The sequence below is a fragment of the Vigna umbellata genome, chromosome 4, assembly GCF_029865625.1.
Source record: "Vigna umbellata cultivar VRB3 chromosome 4, Vumbellata_1.0, whole genome shotgun sequence".
In the NCBI taxonomy this organism is placed as follows: domain Eukaryota; kingdom Viridiplantae; phylum Streptophyta; class Magnoliopsida; order Fabales; family Fabaceae; genus Vigna; species Vigna umbellata.
In genome coordinates, this window is record NC_142168.1 from 23,688,875 (window position 1) to 23,710,661 (window position 21,787).

At 35.3% G+C, this 21,787-nt stretch overlaps 1 protein-coding gene across 2 annotated transcripts in view; it reads right to left on the reverse strand.

Moving 5' to 3' along the window:
• Positions 1–21,343, reverse strand: part of LOC148199641 (two pore calcium channel protein 1B-like) — a 33,031-nt gene extending 11,688 nt beyond the window's left edge. Inside the window, exons 1-17 of one of the 2 annotated variants that reach the window (XM_088113825.1) lie at positions 21,273–21,343; positions 20,852–20,980; positions 19,356–19,499; positions 19,131–19,238; positions 18,370–18,465; positions 14,910–15,040; positions 14,218–14,278; positions 13,859–14,025; positions 13,640–13,745; positions 13,371–13,448; positions 12,666–12,727; positions 8,331–8,403; positions 8,178–8,243; positions 7,950–8,090; positions 4,081–4,138; positions 3,118–3,225; positions 1,675–1,741 (exon numbers count right to left, since the gene is read on the reverse strand). In XM_088113825.1, the coding sequence (XP_087969951.1) occupies positions 1,675–1,741; positions 3,118–3,225; positions 4,081–4,138; positions 7,950–8,090; positions 8,178–8,243; positions 8,331–8,403; positions 12,666–12,727; positions 13,371–13,448; positions 13,640–13,745; positions 13,859–14,025; positions 14,218–14,278; positions 14,910–15,040; positions 18,370–18,465; positions 19,131–19,238; positions 19,356–19,499; positions 20,852–20,980; positions 21,273–21,275 (1,598 nt within the window). In that variant the 5' untranslated portion in view covers positions 21,276–21,343. The other variant, XM_088113826.1, reaches the window with a different exon arrangement.
• Positions 21,344–21,787: the final 444 nt, after the last annotated feature.

Genomic DNA, 21,787 nt, shown 5'->3' on the forward strand with positions numbered 1-21,787 from the left:
CTGTCCAAGACTCAAAAGATTGCTTTTCATAGATGGGACGTATAACACATTGTGCATATACGCAACTCTTCCATCTTTTCGCGTAATCACCACCTTGCCAGAACCTTCAGCCTTGATAATGCTGTCATCCGCGAAGCGTACCGTTCTTTTTATGCTCGTATCCAAGTCGAGTAACCAATCCCTTTTGCCTGTCATGTGATTAGAGCAGCCTGTGTCCAAGTACCACGAAATTTCATCATTTGCATGGCATGTTTTTCCAGCAAGCGACACATAATCTACCTGCCTTTTCTTTCTCTGACATTTGTCCGTCACCTCCTTCGTCTTTTGAACACACACCGCCTGTGGGGTCTCCAGCTTTCTCTGTTTTATCATGCCTTACAACGCTCATCAGTAACACATGGTCTGAATTCGATTCGCAATCTTCCTTCGCTAGATTTGCCTCATCATTCTTACTTTTCTTAGCAGTCTCATTGTGCCAACATTCAGATGAGTAGTGTCCGTATTTATTGCATGTAAAACACTGTATATTTCTCTTATCGTAATTCTTTCTACCTCTTCCTCTGGACTTTCTTCCACCTCTACTATTTCCTTCTCTTTGTTTGTTGCCGCTTTCGTCTTTGAGCTGCTCAGTAGAATGAAGTTCTACCACCACACGATCTTCCTCTACCTCTCTCAGTACCACGATTCTTGAAATTTTGACTGCTCTTAGCTTGCAGTGCTTGATTCGTACTTTGTATTGCACTCTTTTCTGTCGTCCTTCTCTCGATCAGGCACTGTTCATGTGCTTCAAGAGAGTTCTGTAACTCTTCCACTCTCATCATTTCCAAATCTTTGCTTTCTTCTATCGCCACAACAATGTGATCGTACTTGGGTGTCAACGTTCTCAAGATTTTCTCAACGATCTTCTTATCTTTTACAACCTTATCACACGCCCGCATTGCGTTAACAACGACTTGAATTCTGCCAACATATTCTTCAATGGTTTCTTGCTCTCCCATACTCAAGAGCTCGTATTGCCTCTGCAGCGACTGTAGTCTAACCTTCTTCACCTTCCCTGAATTCCCATATCCATCTTGTAATATGTCCCAAGTTTCCTTGGCTATTAATGCTTTTGACACTTTCTGAAAAATTGTCGCAGAAACACACTGGTGCAGCAGCATGCGTGCCTTGCAATCCAGTTTCTTGTTTTCTTTATAGGTTTTCTTAGCTTCTTCCGAGTCCCCCTTTGCGGGTTCTTTAAAACCTTTCTTTACAACTTCGTCAACTTCTTGGAATCCCAGGATGACATCCATCTTCACACACCAATCATCATAGTTCTTACCATCGAACACCGACAAGCTGCTCTGGATTATCCCTGCCATTACTTCTCAACAGAACCCTTCTTCAGTCAATGAGTTTCTTGATTTTTCGATGCTACACCAGGTGATCGAACCTTGCTCTTGATACCATTGATAGCGTGAGATAGGATGACAAACAGCAGGATGGTGATGTGAGAGTTTTAGAGTGGCAGAAAGAGAATGAGATATGCAGAATTAAGAATAGCAGTGAGAGTGCAAAATAAGAGAACTGAGCAATTCTCATTAGAAGCAGTGTTGCCTTATATAGGCTTGTACAAAAGTATAACAAAAACAGCTAACATAACAGAGTTTTTGGATTATACACAATAGTTCATACCATTCTCCATTTGCGATAAAAGGAAGAGCATCATCAGGTATAGCAAAAGTTACAGTTTCTCCAATGACTGCAAAATTTAGAATTATCAGTCAGTACAGCATAGCAAGTGATTATAAACTAGAGTTTCCAATAAAAATACAAATCCAAGGCCTAAAATTAATGCAACATATTATGAACAAGAATAGCAGATTCTAGACACCTAACATTACACAACATCAAATCAAACCTTTTCTCACTAGGTGAGGTCGGCTACATAGATCAAATGACATCATAATATTCTGTAGTAAATCATCTCTATTAAAAAACTATTGACCTTAAATTCCTTCTGCGTGGTTTTGGCCTATTTCTCTTTCCTCTCTCTTATCTAGGGTTTCCAATTTCTCTCCACATACTCAAACCATCTAAGGCAAACTTTATTCTATACTAGGTGCTACACCAACTGACTCTTATGCCTTCATTCCTAATATTTTACTTTTATTTATTTTATCTGTTGACTCAACAAAGATTCTCATTTTTTATTCGCCAGTTGACTTTTTATTGCCCAACACTCAATATCATACAGTACCAGAGGTTTTAAAATTCACCAAAATGAAATTCAGAGGTCTTGTACAATACTTTTCCTTAAGCTTGTACAATACTTTTCTGGGAAATATAATACTCAAACTACTGTATGTAATTTAGCCCAACTAAATCCTACTGTTTACAGTTTCCTCTATTTCCATACATCCCAGACTACCACTACTATTTCTCAGAATCCCATGATTTATGCTGCAGTTAATATTTTCCTGTACAGTTTTAATTACATAATTAGAAGATTTAATTGCATTTCATATTTAAGAGGATAATTAGGAGGATTAATAGACTGACAGTATATTTTATAATTATTGTATAGGATCATTGATCTTGAATGTCGGGATAGATTAATTCAATCATAAATTAGGATTTTCAGTTCTAATGTCTTTGCATTCTGTTTAAGAGCAATTGGTCCTCTATGAACAATATTAGAAACAGTTTTTCTCTGACACTATTTCATGGTACGGATTTTAAAAAACTGAACTATGTTACTACACATTTCCTTTTTCACTAGCACATAAAACCAAGTAAACATCCCTTATAGTTATTGAAATGAAAGCAACCATATGAGTGACTATAATTACAATAATGCTAAGGATGCTAGAAAATTTTTGATTTTTGATTTTTGGAGAAGCTAATTTCAATTTTTCTTTTAGAAGGAGCTTATGGATAAATTTGTTCAAACAGACCCCTCAATCTAATCCAAACTACTTTTAATCTGATTGAATTGGATTGAATTTGGTTTTGTATTTCAACAGAACCAAATTAAACTGGAATATCTCCTTCTCATGGTAAGGAAAAAGAACAAATTCTATGCATTCAACCACATGTTTAAAGAGCAAAAAGTATTCAAGCACCATAATAAGTTACCAATTATCACCGTGATAACAAAATCAAAGCGATTTTGACCATCCCGCCAGTAGTTCTCAAATCCATATGCATAAACCTTTAAAAGCATTTCTACTACATATATCCACCCTGAAAGAAAGCAAGGAATGATCATATGAGAAAGCAAAAGCATAACATTTTGTGCATTACAATAAAATAAAATGCACCAAAGCAAAATAAAGAATCCCCAAAGTTGTCAACAGTATTTGAACCAACAATAATAAAAGGGATACCACATTCCCATAACTGATTTTATTTCTCGTGCACTGAGCACAGATAAATATATAAAATCAAGCTATAGCCTAAAATTCTGTGCTACAATTATTTGTTCATGCAAGCACAAAAGCATGTCATGTAAAACTGAATAAAATAGAAGAAAATAAAAATCTCAGCAAAAGCTAATCCCTATGAGATGCATTTATAAGTGAGATTCACTCAGTTCTTTTTTCTTAAAAACATGCTTCCTGAATAAAAAGTTTTAGTTTACTTAGAACCCAAAAAAACACCTTTACGACTATTCCTGACTCTTTTTTTTCTCACATTGTCTCGTATTTTTTCAAAATAAATAATATCAAAATCAACCAATCTATATCAGAAATTACAATTTCTATCAATCAAAGAAATTTGGAATTCTTTATTTTCTCTTGTCTGTTTTTAACCCTGCAATATTGAAAAATTAATGTAAACTATACTGAATATCCTGGCTCTAAAACATCTCCTGGCCATAATATATAAATCTTACTTAAACATTCAAAATAATATAGTATATTCTTTTACATTTGAAGCAGAGGATTTGAGTCGGGGGAGCTTAACTACTCAATTCAAGCTATCTAAAATGATATTTTTTTGCTTTAAAAAATCAGCAGCATCTTGTATCGTACAAAGAAGGACTTCACTGCAAGATCAAAGAAATGACAACTAAATACACAGTTTAGATGTCCTTACCAAAAATGAACTCAACCACTTGCCACACCTTTTGACCAGAATTGTTTTCTATATCAAGCTGCAATGTGAATTAATACAAAATTTGAATAAGTAACAACATACACATCAGAAAAACTGTTTCTGATAATATTTATAGAAGAGCAATTGCTCTTAAATAGAATACAAAAACCTTAGTAACGGAAGATCCTAATGTATGATAGACACAATCTATCCCTATAATTCAAGATCATGATGTTGTACAATAAATTAAAGTATACTTGCAGCCTATTAACCCTCCTAATTATAGAATGTAATTAAATCTCCTAATTCTGTAATTAAAATTTGTTGGAGATCCTACGTCTTCTATGAATAAGGTTAGAATACAACATATAAGTGGAATGCAATCTCATTCTAGAAGCTAGTTTTGTGAGGTTAAATTATGTGTGAACTCACTTACTAAGATGGTATCAATTTGGGGTATTCCTCAATGCGAGGAGGTGCGTTAAAAATCTCATATCGACTAAGAATAAGGTTAGATTATAATATATAAGTGGAATGTAATTCTCATCTACAAGTCTGTTTTGTGGTGTAAATGAAGGGATTATGACAATACATAAGCTAGGAGTAACAAGTTGAGGACCTTACAGACATGGCACATGTTCAAATACATATCACCAAAGAAAACTCTGGAATATAATATAATATAATATAATATCATACTTCTAAATCACAAAGAACAAGGTGCATTTTTGTTCACCTGTTTAGATTGTAATTATCTTTGATAAACATACCCAGACAACATTTACTAAGTTTACTGAAACAATCAATTATCTAGGTTGCAGAGTCCATATCATCTACCATCACTAAACGGCTTGAACTTCTCATTCCAGATCTTGTTTCGCGGATGATGCAACTATTATGAGGAAGATTGTCTAATAATATAGAATAGATAGGACCTACTCACCTTACAATTTACTTTTACCAAAAGAGTTGAGACTCACTTTTTAAAAAAAAAAAACATGTGACCTCCCCTTTTTGTGCTTGAAAGTACAGGGGAAAGGTGTTTTTTAGCAATACAGGTTGGTCCTTCCAATGTGACATTAACATTTAAATCACGCATTTAATATGATGGTGTTGGATAATTTATAAAAGAACATAACATTTATTTTTAGCATGAAAAGTTTGTGAGACTGTCTTATTGATCTTTGCATAACCTTAAATTCTTAATATAAGAAGATGTCGAATAATATCTTCATTATTTCTAATAGAGTAATTTAGGATATCTTAAAGTGTTGCTGATAGGATGTAAGGTAGGGGTAATGATAAGGGTTGAAAAGTGTAGGAGAGGAGAAGAAAGGTAGGGGGAACTGAGGCCGAACGGTATTAACCGTTAAAGTACCGAATAGTGAAGGACCGAACGGTTAAGGAAGTGGGGGAAGGAGCTGATCGGTTGAACAATGGAAATGTTGTGTCTCGGTTTGGGAAGGTTTCTGTTATAAGGGGGAGAGGGTTAGAGCCGCTATAAATAGATCTCCTGTAACTCTATTTTGGATATTGAGTGAATTCTTTGTAAAGACAGGCTTTGGTCTAAGGAGGGAGGTTAAGCTCTCGTAGAACGATATACTTGTACATTGATTCATTGGTTAATACAAACCCAAATTCTTTTTGTTTTGTTTCTTGCGATTGTGTTTGTGAGAGTGTTCTAGAGGTTTCTTTTCCCATAAACCTAACAATTGGTCCGACCTGCCGGATCAAGGAGCGCTACGGGATCCAATTGGGCAAATTGAATGTCATGGAGGGAAGAATGAATGCAGTGGAAGGGAAACTGGCGGCGGCGCATAAAGATTTACAAGAATTGATGAGGATGTTGGGAACGCGAGCCAGACAAATAGTTGGAAATTCGGATGGAAGCCAGGGATCTGTCAACGGAAGAGGGGAGGACCGGTGAGAGGAAGAGGAAGGTGCGAGAGGGGATGAATGCCATGAAGTGCAACCCAGCTGGAAGAGGAGAGTAGATTTACCCTTTTCGAAGGGCTTGATCCGCTGAACTAGATAAATCAGGCCGAGAAATTCTTTGAAATCCAAGGGGTGACGAAACCAGAGAAAGTGCAGTTGGCATACATTAGTATGGAGGGTAGCGCCAGTTATTGGTTCAAATTTTGGAAAGAAAAGGCCAAGAATCATTCTTGGGAAGGCCTGAAAGAAGCGTTGATCTACAGGTTTGGAGGCAAGAATAGGAGTGGCATTTTCGAGAGGCTGGTGGCGATAAAACAAGTGGGTACTATGGAAGACTATGTGCACGACTTTGAAGTATTGGTGGGACAGACCAAGGGAATTTCAGATGAACAATTGTTGGGTTACTTCCTTGCGGGGTAACAGGAGGATCTCAGGTGCCAAGTAAGACCACATGATCCTCAAGAATTAATGGCGCCATAAGGATAGCAAAAGATATGGAAGAGGCGCAACACGGTGCAAAGGCGAGAAGTTGGACTACGACCAAGAATCAATCGTTGTGGGAATGCCCGATAGGAGGAGGAGGAACTGTGACGAGAACCGAACCAAATCGAAATAACCAGAACTGTGCGGGAGTTTCAGAGAGTGTGGGCTCGGTGAGGAAGGAAGGGAACAATGGTAGCGAGGCGTCGAAGGGTGGAAACACGGTGGAAAGTGAAAATAGGGCGAGGAACGCGCGGTATCTGCCGTACGCCGAGTTCTTGAAACGGAGAGAAGAAGGACGATGCTTTAGATGCGACAACCCGTTCGGTCCAGGACACCACTGTCCGGAGAGGAGTTTGAGGGTGGTGCTATTGGTGGAGGACGAGGAGGAAGACGTTGGAGGGGAAATGGCCGAGATTGATCAGAAGCAGATGGACTATCATTTTGGCCACAGAGTTTGGATAGAATCCAGGAAGAATGGAAGACATGGGAGGAGGATTTGCCACCATCCAAACCTCCCAACCTAAATTGGAGGACAGCAGCCAATGGGTACCCTTCATATGATAACACGATGATGAAGAGGAGCCTGGAGATCACGTTTCATGGTTCCAACCTTGAGGACAAGGTTGTTTTGCGGCGGGGAGTAATGATAGGATGTAAGGTAGGGGGTAATGATAAGGGTTGAAAAGTGTAGGAGAGGAGGAGAAAGGCAGGGGGAAGTGAGGTTGAACGGTATTAACCGTTAAAGTACCGAATGGTGAAGGACCAAACGGTTAAGGGAGTGGAAGAAGGAGTTGATCGGTTGAACAATGGAAATGTTGTGTCTCGGTTTGGGAAGGTTTCTGTTATAAGGGGCAGAGGGTCAGAACCGCTATAAATAGAGCTCCTGTACATTGATTCTTTGGTTAATACAAACTCATATTCTTTCTGTTTTGTTTCTTGCGATTGTGTTTGTGAGAGTGTTCTAGAGGTTTCTTTTCCCAGAAACCTAATAGTTGCTTATGATTTAGTTTTCATAATACCAATTACTAATTATTTAGGATTATGATCTAATATAAATAAAACAAGACTTAGTACTTTGCAAACCAATATCACATCAAGTTTTTATCAATTGCAGAGTGTTTAATCTTTATTACACCCTCTTTTGTATCTATAACTACTCTGAAGTCAAATTGAGTGTAGTTTTTGAAACGAGGATGGCATAAATGTTAGGAACTAACATCTCAGACTCTAAAACCCAAAATCTCATGAGTGCATAACGAATTCATTAAACCTCATTCTTACATGTTTTTTAATAAAAATAGCACCTACAAACAACATTATTGAAAAATGCAAGTATATCTAGAATGTCACATCACATAAAATGAAATTACAGGCTGTGGTTAGCATGAATTAATAAATTACTTAGCACGGAAATCTGCTAATAAATATTTTCATTGAAAAATATGCCATACCGTTGTCTCAATGATAACTGCAACCAGATTTACTATAAGAATGAAGGACACTATGTATCCAAACATAGCACTCTTTACAAATTCTTTCAATGTCTTTGAGCTGGGCCAATCGTAGAATGCTAAATACTCAAAGTAAGACATCTGCAACCATATTGCAAAGTATCATAGGTGTTACAACAAGTATACTTAAACTTCAAGATGTTTTAAATTTGGAGTCTTAGAACTTACAACATCTTCCTTCTGAAATTTTAAAGCAATTGCATTGCAAATATCAGCAAATTCATCCTTGTTGATCTGAAAGTAAAAAACGCATTTACATCAAAACATGCATCTACACAAATGTGCATAGAAGATAACCAAACGCAAAACAACAAATTTTACCTTTATATCATGACTATCATCCAGCTCATCAAATATCAGCTCAAATTCTTCACTGGAGATTTTTGGCAAAGTCCTAATGAAAACAAAATTTATGCTTCAACCTTCATAAAGCAAAAGAAAGACTACGGAAAACTACAAGTTTAGAATTTAAAAGGCTTAAATGCTTACTTCGTCCCCATGTTAAAAGGTGAATTTTTGTTTAGTATCCGGTTTTAAAAATGAAGACATTGGGTCCCTATGTTATGAAAAGTATATGAATAAGGTCCACAAAGAAAGAACAAGTTCAACAAATCATCAAAAAAAAAGCTGAACAAGAGAGAGAAAAAGCAGGACAGCAGAAGAGAGAATAGAAAAAGTACGGCCACATCAGTATGGACTTAACGTCGTTGCTGTCAACTTAACGGACAGGACCTTATTCATACACTTTTCATAACATAGGGACTCAATGTCTTCATTTTTAAAACCGGGTACTAAACAGAAATTCACCTCTTAACACGAGGACGAAGTAAGCATTTAAGCCAATTTAAAAAGTCCTTCTTGTGTCAAAATAATGTAGTGCCAGTTTATCGAGAAAACAAAATAGAAGCCTTAGTGAAAATCCATGAGCAACAATAATATGAACAAATGTACAGAAAGCCAAACAAGTGGCTTACTTAGTAACTCCTTACATTTCATGAGCAATATTGTGAAGCTTCAAATTGAAGCATAGCAAGCAATACATCACTTAGGGTGTGTTTGTTTCTAAAGAAGAATTTGTAGCGGTGGATTTGAGAGGACAGTTCATGAAGGTTTGTGAATAATGTGATAAATTTGATAGATTAAAAAAAATGTTTTAATTGTTAATATTAGAAGATTACCATTTTAACCTTGGTTGTAAAAGTAAGTTAAAATAAAATATAATAAGTGTAAATTACGTTAAAATGAAATGTAAGTTTGTTAGGAACCGAGAATTGAAAAGAGAAAGAAGAGTAATATTCTTTATTGTATAGACGGAAAAGAACACAAAAAAATAGGAGAGCACTCTCTCCTCCAAGGGTTTCTCCTTCACAAAGAGTTAAAGCTCAATCTACAAAATTATCCCCAAAAGTCCCTTGCATACCAGGACTCCCCAACTATATAAAGGAAATCTCACTCACCCTAACAACCTAACTCACAACTACTTTTTGATTTGTTTCCTCACATTATGTCCTATCATTACATACCGCTACAGAACAACCTTATCCTCAAGGTTGGAACAGTGAAGCTTGATCCCATGGCAATGTGATATTGTCTTATCATCGGAAGGGAACCCATTGGCTACTGCCTGCAATTTCAGATATGGAGACTTGGGTGTTGGTAGATATGAGAGTGGTTTTGTATACCATATTTTGAACCCAGTAATTTGGAATCCCAAGATTCCGATGTCATTGATGTTCCAATCATTATTACAACTAAGTTCAACCATGAATTCTTATTCATATTACGTAAATCTGATTTTGGGAAAAATTGTTGCTTGGCTGTATGTTCACCTTCCACTCTCTTTATTGTTGCATCCCCTTCATCCTCCACCATACTATATTTTTCTGTTACAAATTTTCCTTCTTATTTGGTTTTCTTTTCCCTTTAGAGGGTGTGATTCTTCACTGTTGGCCTTTCTCCCACAATTAGAGCAATTTGCAAATCTTTGATCAAGTCTTTTAGATCCTGTTGTGGCAACCGATTGTGAAGGTTAGATTGTAGCCCTACAAAGAAATGTCTCTGCAATTGATCTTCTAGTGTTTTATTTGCCTATGACACCAATATCTTGAATTCTTGGATAAATTTTTCCCCACTCGCAATCCATATTACTGCTGCCAAACTCTCAAGTAAAACTCTCTGAGCATTTCCACAAGCCGTAGGTGCCAAGAAATCAAACTCACCCTTCTCAAGAATGCCAATATCTTTATGGATATTCTTAGATTTAGAAGGAATAGAATTCTTTGTTATATACTTTTAAGAGGTTATTAACCCCTATATAAATACATGAGTCTGGAGCATATTTTAGGAAATATGGACTGCTAATTCTAAGGGATAGATCCCTGTGATTACGGGATCAATCAAACATAAATGAACCTAATAAAGGCAGCACATAAATACAGCACATCAAATATAAATCTTCCTAAAATACACCATGCCAATCTCTATCACGTCAATCACGGTTTCTGACAGATATAAAGAATATCCATGTCCCATAAACCATCATGTTGCATACTATTACTAGGCGGCACATCAATAGCATAACAAAAATCACTCCTATTGTTGTTTCCCACTTCAAATTCTTGAATGTAATCTTCCAGCCTTTCTTGTTTAATTGTTGCCCATTTTCCAACAATGGCGCTCTGTTTTCTACCTCCACACTTTTCAAAAATCGTGCTACATTCTCTGCCCCTGAAACTCCTACAGAGGGATTTAGAAATATCTTCCCACGAAAGGTTCTTGGATTTTTGTTGCCAGGTCTTGAACCCTTGGACTGCATTTTCTTCCATGTTATTTACTGTTGGGTGTACCTTTATTGATCCTTTGATGTTCTAAACTTCAAAACCATCTGTTGCCCTTGTTGTTTGACCTTGGGTGTCATTCCCTTCAAATATGGACAACTACACTCCTTCAACCTACGGGAAAAGTGGTTCTTCCTCACCATTCCTAGTTCCATTATTGTCAATGGTATCCTCTTCTCTTTTCTCCGACCAATTGATTGAATTCTCTCCTCCATCTAAGGGTTTCTTTGCTTTCTTAATGTCTTGTAGACTATTTTTCTCAGAATCCCCCATCTTTACCTCTTTCTTTCCCAATCTGTCTCCATTAACCAACCCCTGACTTCCTTCAGAACTCCTATACTGGTTCTGGCTCTCCGCCCTAGAGCTTTAGTCATTTCTTTGAGTTCTTGATGAATTTCCCTGGTTTCCTCCCTTAGCTCCTCCACTGCTCTTCCTAACTTGCTGACTCTTCCTTCCATTTCTTTCTCCCTTCAATGATCTGACAGATCGGACCAATTTTGTTACGAACCCAGAATTGAAAAGAAAAGGAAGAGTATATTCTTTATTGTATAGACGAAAAATAACACAAAATATAATAGGACTCTCTTCTCCAAGGATTTCCCCTTCACGAGCTAAAGCTCAATCTACAAAATTATCCCTAAAAGTCCCCTGCATACAAGGACCCCCAACTATATAAAGGAAACCTCACTCACCCTAACAACCTAACTCATAACTACTTAATTTGTTTCCTCACATTATATCCTATCAGAGTTCTTAACTTAAAATTAAAAAAATTTAAAAATGATAAAGTTACATTGAAATAAAATAAGATTGGTAGAAATTAAGTTCAAATAAATTGTTAAATAAAAATGTTACTATTATTATTATTATTTTTCTTATTATTAAGAAATGTGAGTTATCATTTAAAACAAGAAAATTAAAATTGAAAAAATTATATTAAATTAAAATAGATTTTGTATAAATTAAGTTGAAATAAAATGTTGCTCATTACTTTAAAAAGAATTAAGTAACAATTTGAATTGGTGAAATTATTTTAAATTGAGATGTAATTGTTTAAAAGCAAAAAGGCACACTGCAAAAGAGAGGCTTATTTCTGTAATTTAACATAAATTGACGTGACTTTCTCTTCTATTCTCTTCACTCACTTGAGGACTCAAGGGAACTCAATCCTTCTAATCTGTTTGTGCAAATCACTCCATCCAAACAACTTTGCACCCACTTTTCTTTCCTCCGCTATAATACATCACTCCAAACAAACAACATTGGGGAGAGATCCTTAACAATTTCTATCTTCCAACAATTTTCTTTGATTGATATGAAGTGTTGTGTGAATGTGTTTCATCCAAGAGAGAGAAGAATAGGGAAAGGGAAATAAATATCAATATTAGGAAATAGTTGGGTAAAACATAGGGAAGATCTCTATCAATGAGTCAAGCGTTAACTACATCCAACCAAAAACCTTAAAATGTTAGATATATGGGTCTTTGCCACGTATATGTTACTAAACATAATTCAATTACTCTTGGAGTTTATCCAGCCTTGGTCAATGTAAGATTTTAAATTCTTTGCCTAATAAAGATGAAAGAAATTGGTTGGATGAAAATAAGTGGATAAAGTGTAAGTAGATGGGAAATAAAGTGGAGATTAAAGGTGTTTCATTGAAGAGAACTGAAGAAGAGATGAGGAGAAATAGATGAGAAATGGTATAATGGGTGCCATTATTTTATAAAATATATGGATGACATGAAAATAAGGCCAGCAGAGAACAAATAATATGATAAATTGAAAGCATAATGCACATAGGGGAATAAAATAATACCTGTACTTGTTCAGCTCCTCAAAGAGCCTTATGCATTGATTTTTGTTGAGAGCTCCAATATTCTGCAACCACAACACCATCTCAAACACCGTTAGAATCAATAAAAATATGTAGCAAAGTCATAACAGAAACCTATATAGAAGAATAAGAATCAACATAAAGATAACTTGTGAGTGAAGTGTTTACTTAATACTCTTAGAAAGTGAGTTTTAAGCTTAACTAAACCTCATAAAACTAACTTGTGAATTGTCTCCATTTATATGTTATAATTTAATCATATATATATTTGGTATGGGATCTCCAATATACCCTCTCATGTTGAGGACTAGACATTTTGACCATACAAATAAATATTTATAGGACCAACAAACCTTGCAAGAACATACCCTAATACCATATTAGAAAGTAAGTTTTAGGCCAAAACTCAATCCCACAAAACTGACTTATACTGTGAAAAATGTTTCCACATATATACTATAGTTTGGTTATTTATCTATTTAATGTAGGATCTCCAACAAAAACAACGTTCTTTCCTAAGACTTTAGTAGTTGGATGAGACAGTCTAATTTAACACTACTTTTTAGTGTAAGCATGCAGGCATACTTGATCAATTTAATGGTAGAGAAATTAGAATTTTATCCAAGGTAGTTGAATCAAGATATACAAGTGTGAAAAATTAAACAAAGACATGAAAATTACACTTACAAGTGTATCTAAGAGATTAAAAGCTTTATCCAGCATAGTTCTTCTCAGAAGATCCTTTTCAAAGACTTGTTTCACAAGCTGCAGAAAAAGAATATTTGAGCATTCTAATTATTTGTATGAACATCCATCCTAGAGTACGTGATTAACATCAAAATTCTTATAATATATTCCAGGTTGGGCAATTAAAAGGAACAGGATCCACAGAGCTCCAATCCTTTCAAGTAACTTTATCATTAAATCTAGATAAAGAGAGTATATGAACACATTACCTCACTCTTGAAACTATCATAGACAACGGCAAGGATAAGGTTTGTAACAAAGTAAACCCCCACCAGCACAAACAGTACAAAAAAGAGGCAGTACCAACGAGAAGACCTTAAAAACCAAAAATAAAAATTATGAGTGCTGATGATTGATGATTTCTCAAATTGAAAGGACCAAAGTCATCTAGCCAGGCAAATTAAAACTATAAAATTCAAAACTCTTACTTGTATGCAGGAACCCAAACATCTGGATTATTGGATGTGGTAAATAAAAGAAACATTTGATACAACGTAGCACCATATGAAGTGAATACTGTTTTCCCCTGTATTGTATCCTCAAAAAACACATATGCCACCCAACTAGCAAAAAGAAGAAACAGAAGTCCCAGAGCCTGCAATGCATGCAAATTTGACAAGGCACTCTCGAGTAAGAGTGTTGATTATGACAAATTGAAATAATCCAAACGTAGCATTCATGTGTAACTCAATAGATTTTGAATGTAAAATGACATGCGTATTGTTGTCAGAATTGCATACAGGAACGGCAAAGAACAAGGCAAGGAGAAATATGAAAGTGAACTAACCAAAACATTTAAGTATGTGTCAAGCATCCCAAACAAGATAGTGATGGTTTCTCGTAGCTCCCTAACATCAAATTCAAATGCAGAATTTGACTGTCAAAAATAGGTTATAAAGGCTTTTTGCTTTTTGCTGAATAATGAACAAAAAAGAATTCACATTGTAAGGCATGTGAACGATGGCAAGTAACCTCATGTCATAAATAATTAAATAACCTAAGCTTAACTTGCCACCTCACACAAAGCATGTACAGAGCATAAGACAAACTCAATTTGACCTAAAAGTGTAGTTTAAAAAAAAGTGGTAACGATCAAACTGTTTTTGGTCTCCATGAAATAGAGATATCAGCTCTTGAATAAGCCTCCACGAAACAGCTGAAGTTTTTGTGTTGTTCATGTAAAAAATGCCCCTCCATTTTAGAAAATTAATTTTTCCGGCACAGGAATCCAATTGATATTAGAGAAAAAAAAGGTTGACAAAGGAGATGAGAGATATGCTAAATTCTACTCAGTTCTTCTCTGTCCCTTCAATTATCTTCCCTTCTAGTCTTGCTCAAATAATAATAAACATAGTTACTGAATTTGAAATAGTAAAACAACGAATATTGAAAAGATCAAACACGAGTCCAAAGTTATAATCTACAACAGTATATTTACTCCAAAGGAACACAAACAAGTTGAGATAGGTCAGGCAATACCTAATGTTCAGAACAAAAAGAACCACTCTGATATAAGGTGCAATTCTGAAAGGTAGAAAATCAAAAGCCAGTGGAGACAAGTAAAAGGCATAGAGCAGCGTATCAACAACAAGAACTAATAGACAGAAAACCTGGAAATGCCAACAAAAAATTTATCAGTAAACTATAGAACCAGGCTTTGGATTAGATTTTATGAAGAATTAGGGAGAGCAATGTCAACCTTTTCAAAGGCCTTCTTACCCCATATCATCTACCTTCTGTTAACATATTTCAACTGTACTTAAGGTTTTAAAGTTGTCTGAAACTTCCACCTAGGAACCTTAATGATAGAAAAAACTCTCAACTAAAATATTTTATTTATGTTTGATTCAACTAGTTTGTCTTGCAAACCAAATTTCGTTAGAGGATCAGGATTCCTTGACTAATGCATATGGTAAATTTAACACCAATAACCAACCCATTCTTTAAATTGAGAAAGAAAACATCATATTGAGAAACAATTTGAAGTTTTGGAGTCCAGACACCAACTAAAGTGCCATTGGCTGGGTTTGCACTGGTTTAATGTTGGCCCAAAACAACTGGTGATCTGGTCAGGATAGGGCTGACCCAAGATATGAAATCTACAAATTTAGAAATTGTTTTAAAATGAGCATGTGTAAACAAACAAGCACACACACACACATAGAAAACCCTTGTGGTAACGTGATAGTGGGGCCACTAATCATATTACACATGACTCTAACAATTTCACAACCAAGCATTCTTGCACTTGGAATGACTCTATCAAGCTAGGTAATCGGCATAGGTATGTACATTTCACATATTGGGTCTACTGTTTTTCACAGCCCACACACAAGAACACAACCATTCTTAAGATATCATTTTCGCTCCAAGAATATCCAAAAATCTAATTAGTGTTTTACAATTTGCTAAAGACAACAATGTATATTTTGAGTTCCATTCTAATTTTTGTTATGTTAAAAATCAAGACCCAAAGCAGATCATTCTTAAAGGCACCCTTAAGGATGGATTATATGTTTTTCATCCCTTACATCATTCAACTGTCTTCAACATTAATAATACTTCTCTTCATTATGCTCTTCCTCTATGGCCTTCTCATATCGGACCTTCCTCATATCAAACCGTCCAGAGAGCTTTAAACAATTGTAATATTCAAAATTGGCAAGAAAAATACTATTTTTAATTTGTGATGTTTGTGTTAGAACTAAAATGCATCAACTTCCTTTTTCAAACTTTGCTTCGCTTTATTGTAGTCTTTCAGAATTAGTTTACGTTGACATATGGGTCCTTCTCTAACAAGTCCATGACTCCTTATGTGGATGAAGAGGCTTGTTGGAAGTCCAACATCGATTAGAGATAAGGCCAATTTAGAGTATATAAGTGAGTGTCAAACCTCACCTTAGAAGCCAATTTTGTGGGGTTGAGTTTGGCTTAAAGTTCACTTATTAACATGATATCAGAGTTAGGTTAAAGTCTATCCTAGCAATATTTGTTGTTTGTTGGGCATATTGTTCCACCCACTATCAGGATGGAACTGCTATCGGACCACTCATTAATGTCTAGTCTCATGCTTGAGATGTATATACCTCGGCATGAGGGAGTGTGTTGGAAGTCCCACATCGATTAGAGATAAAGCCAATTTAGAGTATATAAGTAGGTGCAAACCTCACCCTACAAGCCGGTTTTGTGGCGTTGAGTTAGGCATAAAGTCCACTTCTTAACACTTTTGACAACTTAGGCGTTGTTCTCCTCTCAACAAATTTTGCCATTCATTATCAGAACAAGCATTTTGAAATTGATCTACATTATGTCCATGATCGAGTTCATCATAAGCAAATTTGTCTCATTTATCTTCTTGAGCATTTTCAAGTAGTATACATATTGATCAAGCCTATCTCTACCACTTCCTTCACTAAATTTAGATATAAACTTAAGGTGTCCAAAAATCCCACACTTCTTAACACTTTTGACAACTTAGGCGTTGTCCTCCTCTCACAAATTTCTGCCATTCATTATCAGAACAAGCATTTTGAAATTGATCTACATTTTGTCCATGATCAAGTTCATAATAAGCAAATTTTTCTCATTTATCTTCTTGAGCATTTTCAAGTAGTATACATATTGATCAAGCCTATCTCTACCACTTCCTTCACTAAATTTAGATATAAACTTAAGGTGTCCAAAAATCCCACCTTAAGTTTTTAAGGGGGGAAGATAACACATCACAAGATTAATCGACTCTGTTTTATTAGTTATTCTTCTTTCTCTGGGTTTTCCTATATAATTACATTTTTCCTTATCTTTTGTAATACAGATTATTGGCATTCAATATAGATTTCTCTCTTCTCTTTTCTCTGTTTCTTCCTTGCTTACAAGCATATAAAATTTTTTTAGAAACAATCTCTTTTTCTCTGTTTCATCTTGATTGAGTTGAATCAATTCTCCTATATTTTCCTCCTTAGTTTCATATGCTATGTGGGTCTGTCCTCCCTTTCTTATGTTGTCTCCTTTTTCTCCTCACTCCTTGCCATGGTTTTGGGGAGCCCAATATCTGCTAGGTGACTTTCCAAGAGTCTGGGATTCATTTTCCCCTATTGTAATCCTTGTGTCAATTGAATTTGACATGGAGCAATGAAGGTTGTGACCTAAGATGCTTGGATGCAGAGTCATATGTGGCTCTCAAGATTTGAACACTCTGATACCATCTCAAATATTAAGGTAGAGTTGAATAATTTTATGGCTAAAAGTACATCATATATACATATACATATATACATATATATACATATATATATATATATATATATATATATATATGTGTGTGTGTGTGTGAGTGTGTGTGTGAGTGTGTGTGTGAAATTAATTTTGGAAATATAATAACACTTAATGTAATAAGATCCCTATGATTCAAGGTTATAATCAAGTCCCTATTCTTCAAGGATATAATCAGCTCCCTACTATTTTGGACACAATTAGTTCCCTATGATTCACAGATATTTACATTGTACACTTTAATCGTAATCTATTAAATATGGAATAATAAAACATGATTGTAGACAATATATATGTTCACAAAAATACATCATAAGTAAAAAACTATCATGTCATGCATAAAATATTAATTTAAGGTAAGTTTTACAATTTATCATTAATTTACAAAAGATATTATCTCCCCAACTAATATGTAGCATTTGGTCGTGCCAAGTCAACCCAGAGTATGAGCTGATCCCAGCAGAAAACTACATTAGGTCTAATTTTCAGAGTGCAAAACTTGCCCAGATAGGTTTTGACTAGAACTGGTTAGGTCGTTAGCAACTCTACCTCCCAAAGGTGGAGTCCTTTGTTCAGAAGTTGGTCCTCTAAAGCAACATTATAGCTGATAAAGTTTTGTTGTCTTCTACCATATTATATTCTTTAGTAGGATCTTGAAGCAACATACCTTCAATTGATTAAAAGTACTTTTCCAATATATACGAGATCCTTCGTATGACAATGGGAAGAAAGTATGTATGATTAGCACAAGAAGAGTTATTGCCTGTATTACATAGAAAAGGCTGTGTAAGAAAAAAAACTGTACATATAGTTGAGAAATAAATACAAGGACACTTCAACAGCTCCACAAATAAACTAATATCTCCATAGCATCTTACAGTATAAGACACTCCCATTTTTTTCAATAAGAGAAGAAAAAATATTAGAAAGAAAATATAGCATGTACTCTTGGAGGATAAGAAACTTTAAAAGGAAGGGAAAAATGCATGTCAAACCAAATTGGATAAAAGATGTCAAAACTTTTTTGTAACCCACTAATAAAAATCCTATGGAAATAAGCACTACCAAAGGAAAAGGCGACTCTCAGCAGATATGCATAAATAACAAAAGAAAAACAAAAAAGCAACAAAGTGATGTAGGTATACAGTGAAGGGATAGTTTGGAGCCCGCACTTGCTTTATCAATCTAAATTGATAGCTTAACAGTAACACATTCCTAAGAGACATTAAGGAAATAATAGAATCACATAGACAGGTAGTATTAGTTGTTTCACTTTAGTTTCGAAGTGTAGCTGAATAAATAACTTAACTTCAACGTGGGAATGACAAATATTACCTAAGGTAATCACCATTTTCAAAGTGACAACAACTAAAAGGCTCGCTGATTTGCCCAATAAAAGTAACAGTGTCTGAAGTACTGAACTCTTACCTCATAAATAAGACATTCTGCATCAGTTAGATACGGCAATTGACCCAAATAGAAATACTCTCTATCGTTGCAGGAATGTGTGGCGAGTTTTTTACACCACAGAGGTTTCTGTACCAAGTAAAGTACATAATGAAATATCTTCTTTCCATCATATTTTCTTTGGTATGAAAGCCTCAAATACATATAACTGGAACTAGAGTTCATAAGGAGCTTGTCACTGCTTACCTCCAGGAAATTCAGGACTATCAAAGCAAAATAACTAAGAGACCATATGAGATTGCATTTAATGAATACAAAATAAAATCTTGCATAATTTTGGAAGTTTGATGAATCAAGAATTTGTTCAGGGAGACCAACACCATCTTCAGCCTGCATAAAGAATTTCCAACAAGAATAACAAGCAATTAATGACCCGAAAGAAAGTCCATCAATAAATACATATCAATGCAAAGGGGAGGTTAGTAGAAATATATTTTAAAAAAAAAATTATTGGTCGTAGAAGGAGAGTCAAGGCCATTGAGTATTAGAATACTGCTCCTAAAACGAGTCAAGGCTACTACACAGGTTGGTAGTAAGGCCCTCTAGTCCTTAGCTTTGACAGAAGACCACCGTTCTGGTATGGTAAAAAATCCGATTTCATGTAGAAAATCAAGATAAAGAGTAGTTTATAAACATTTTCCTCCCTTAATATATTAACATGACACACCTAGCAGTCTTAACCTACTGACTTGACTCACCGAACAAACTTGAAGTTAGAGACCTAGAAAGAGAATTGGTGGTCCTGATTGTTTTATACCGAAATACTAATCAAAATCTTAATATCAGCACAAGAGAAGACTCTAATCCAAAAGATTAACCCATTAGGTAAAAGAGTTTCAAGGTTTAAGTACCACATCAAGTAGTTCCTAACAATGTGGGACTCTTAACATTGTCACTTCTTTTAAGAACCAACCATCACAATGACTTCCACTCTATTTATATTGACCTGGTAGCAATCCTTTTCTCTTTAAGACAGTTTCACTCATTTTTCAAAATTCAACTTGCTCCTCTATACATCTTATAGATAATCTTTTCCATAACTCAACACTTAATGAAAGCACCAACTGATAGAACTTAAACACAACAAAGAGTTCAACCCAAAGAGACAATTCTATCAGCAGGGAGAACATCAAGGCTTAAGTACCACACAAAAGCACCTTTTTTAAAAAAAAATTATTTACTTCGCAATATTTCATCATCCTCTCCGTGTTTGTTTTTTATATGTACAACTATTTGTCTCTGCACTTCGCAATTCTGTAATTCTCGCTTTACCAAAACCGCACATCAGTGACAACTTTCCCACAACATACAGAACAATTCCCCCTACAATTAAGACTTTCAAAATTTGAACGATGTTGAACAGCTCAAGAGACAATGCAACTTCAAACATAATAACAAAATTCACATTGCCGCTAGAACAGATTCAATCGACTATTCTTAAGAGTTCGTAACAAGCCATCGATGACAAGATCTACCTACATATGTTCAATAATTAACTCCAACACAATGCGCGACACTAACTCGCTCGCTATTGCAAAGCACAACGGTTAAAGCTGAATCAATGCATAAAAATCCACAGTCCGCAGTAAACGTAAAATAGAACCGAAGACGAACATCACTGAGTTGACTGAAATAGATTTCCGAACAACGAATAAACGAAACGAGAAAAGAGTTAAACGAACCAGATCAATGAGCGCAGCGGCTTTCTCGTAGTTGGAACCGTAGGTTATAGCGTCGGAACGCCGGAACAGTCCTCGCCGGCGGGAGCTGAGGCCACTGCTTTCGCCTCTCAGCAGAGACTGGTCCATCTTCTGGAGAGAAGAGAACAACGAAGAGAGAGAGAACAGGGAAAGGATGAGTGATGCGCGCTGAAAACAGTATTACAACCGTTTCATCTTTTATTATATACACAGTTGAAGAATGCTTTATGGATCACACTCTTGTCACACGGAAAGAATGGTCCCAACGAAATAACGACCAAATTGAAGAGTAGATTTCTAGTTTTTGTATTTGAATATGTGATCATATCATTGGAGTGTTACTACATCCATGATTCAGATCCAAGGTATTCTCGCGTGCCAACATCAACACTGGATAACGTACCATTCAAAGTCAAAGAACTTCAATTCATTCACACCTTCTCTGTCCTTTTGTATCGGCCATTTACTAGCATGTTTGAATTTTGGTTATTCCTCATTCTTTTGTTACATAGAAATAGAAATAAATTTCTTTAGTTTTCACAATGAAAGTTCACACGTTATTTAATTTTAAAATGAAACTGTCTCTGTCTTTCGTTATCATAATGTCTGGAGTCACCTGTTGAGTGTTAATGGCTGAATGGAGACACCTGTCCCAAACGTATCATTAGATGACACTTGGAAAGTTAAATTCGAGTTTCATCACTGGAAATGGATTTAGTAATGGATTTCATAATTTGTAATTCAATATAATTTATAATTAAAATTAATTTCACTAATTAGAGTTTTTAGATAGTGTATTAAAGTTTTAGATTGGGATGAAGTATATGCCTTATTATAATTCTAATTGTGAGCACGATTTAAAGATGATATTGTTTTATTTATTTATAGTCTACGACGTGGGAAGACATTAAATAAAAA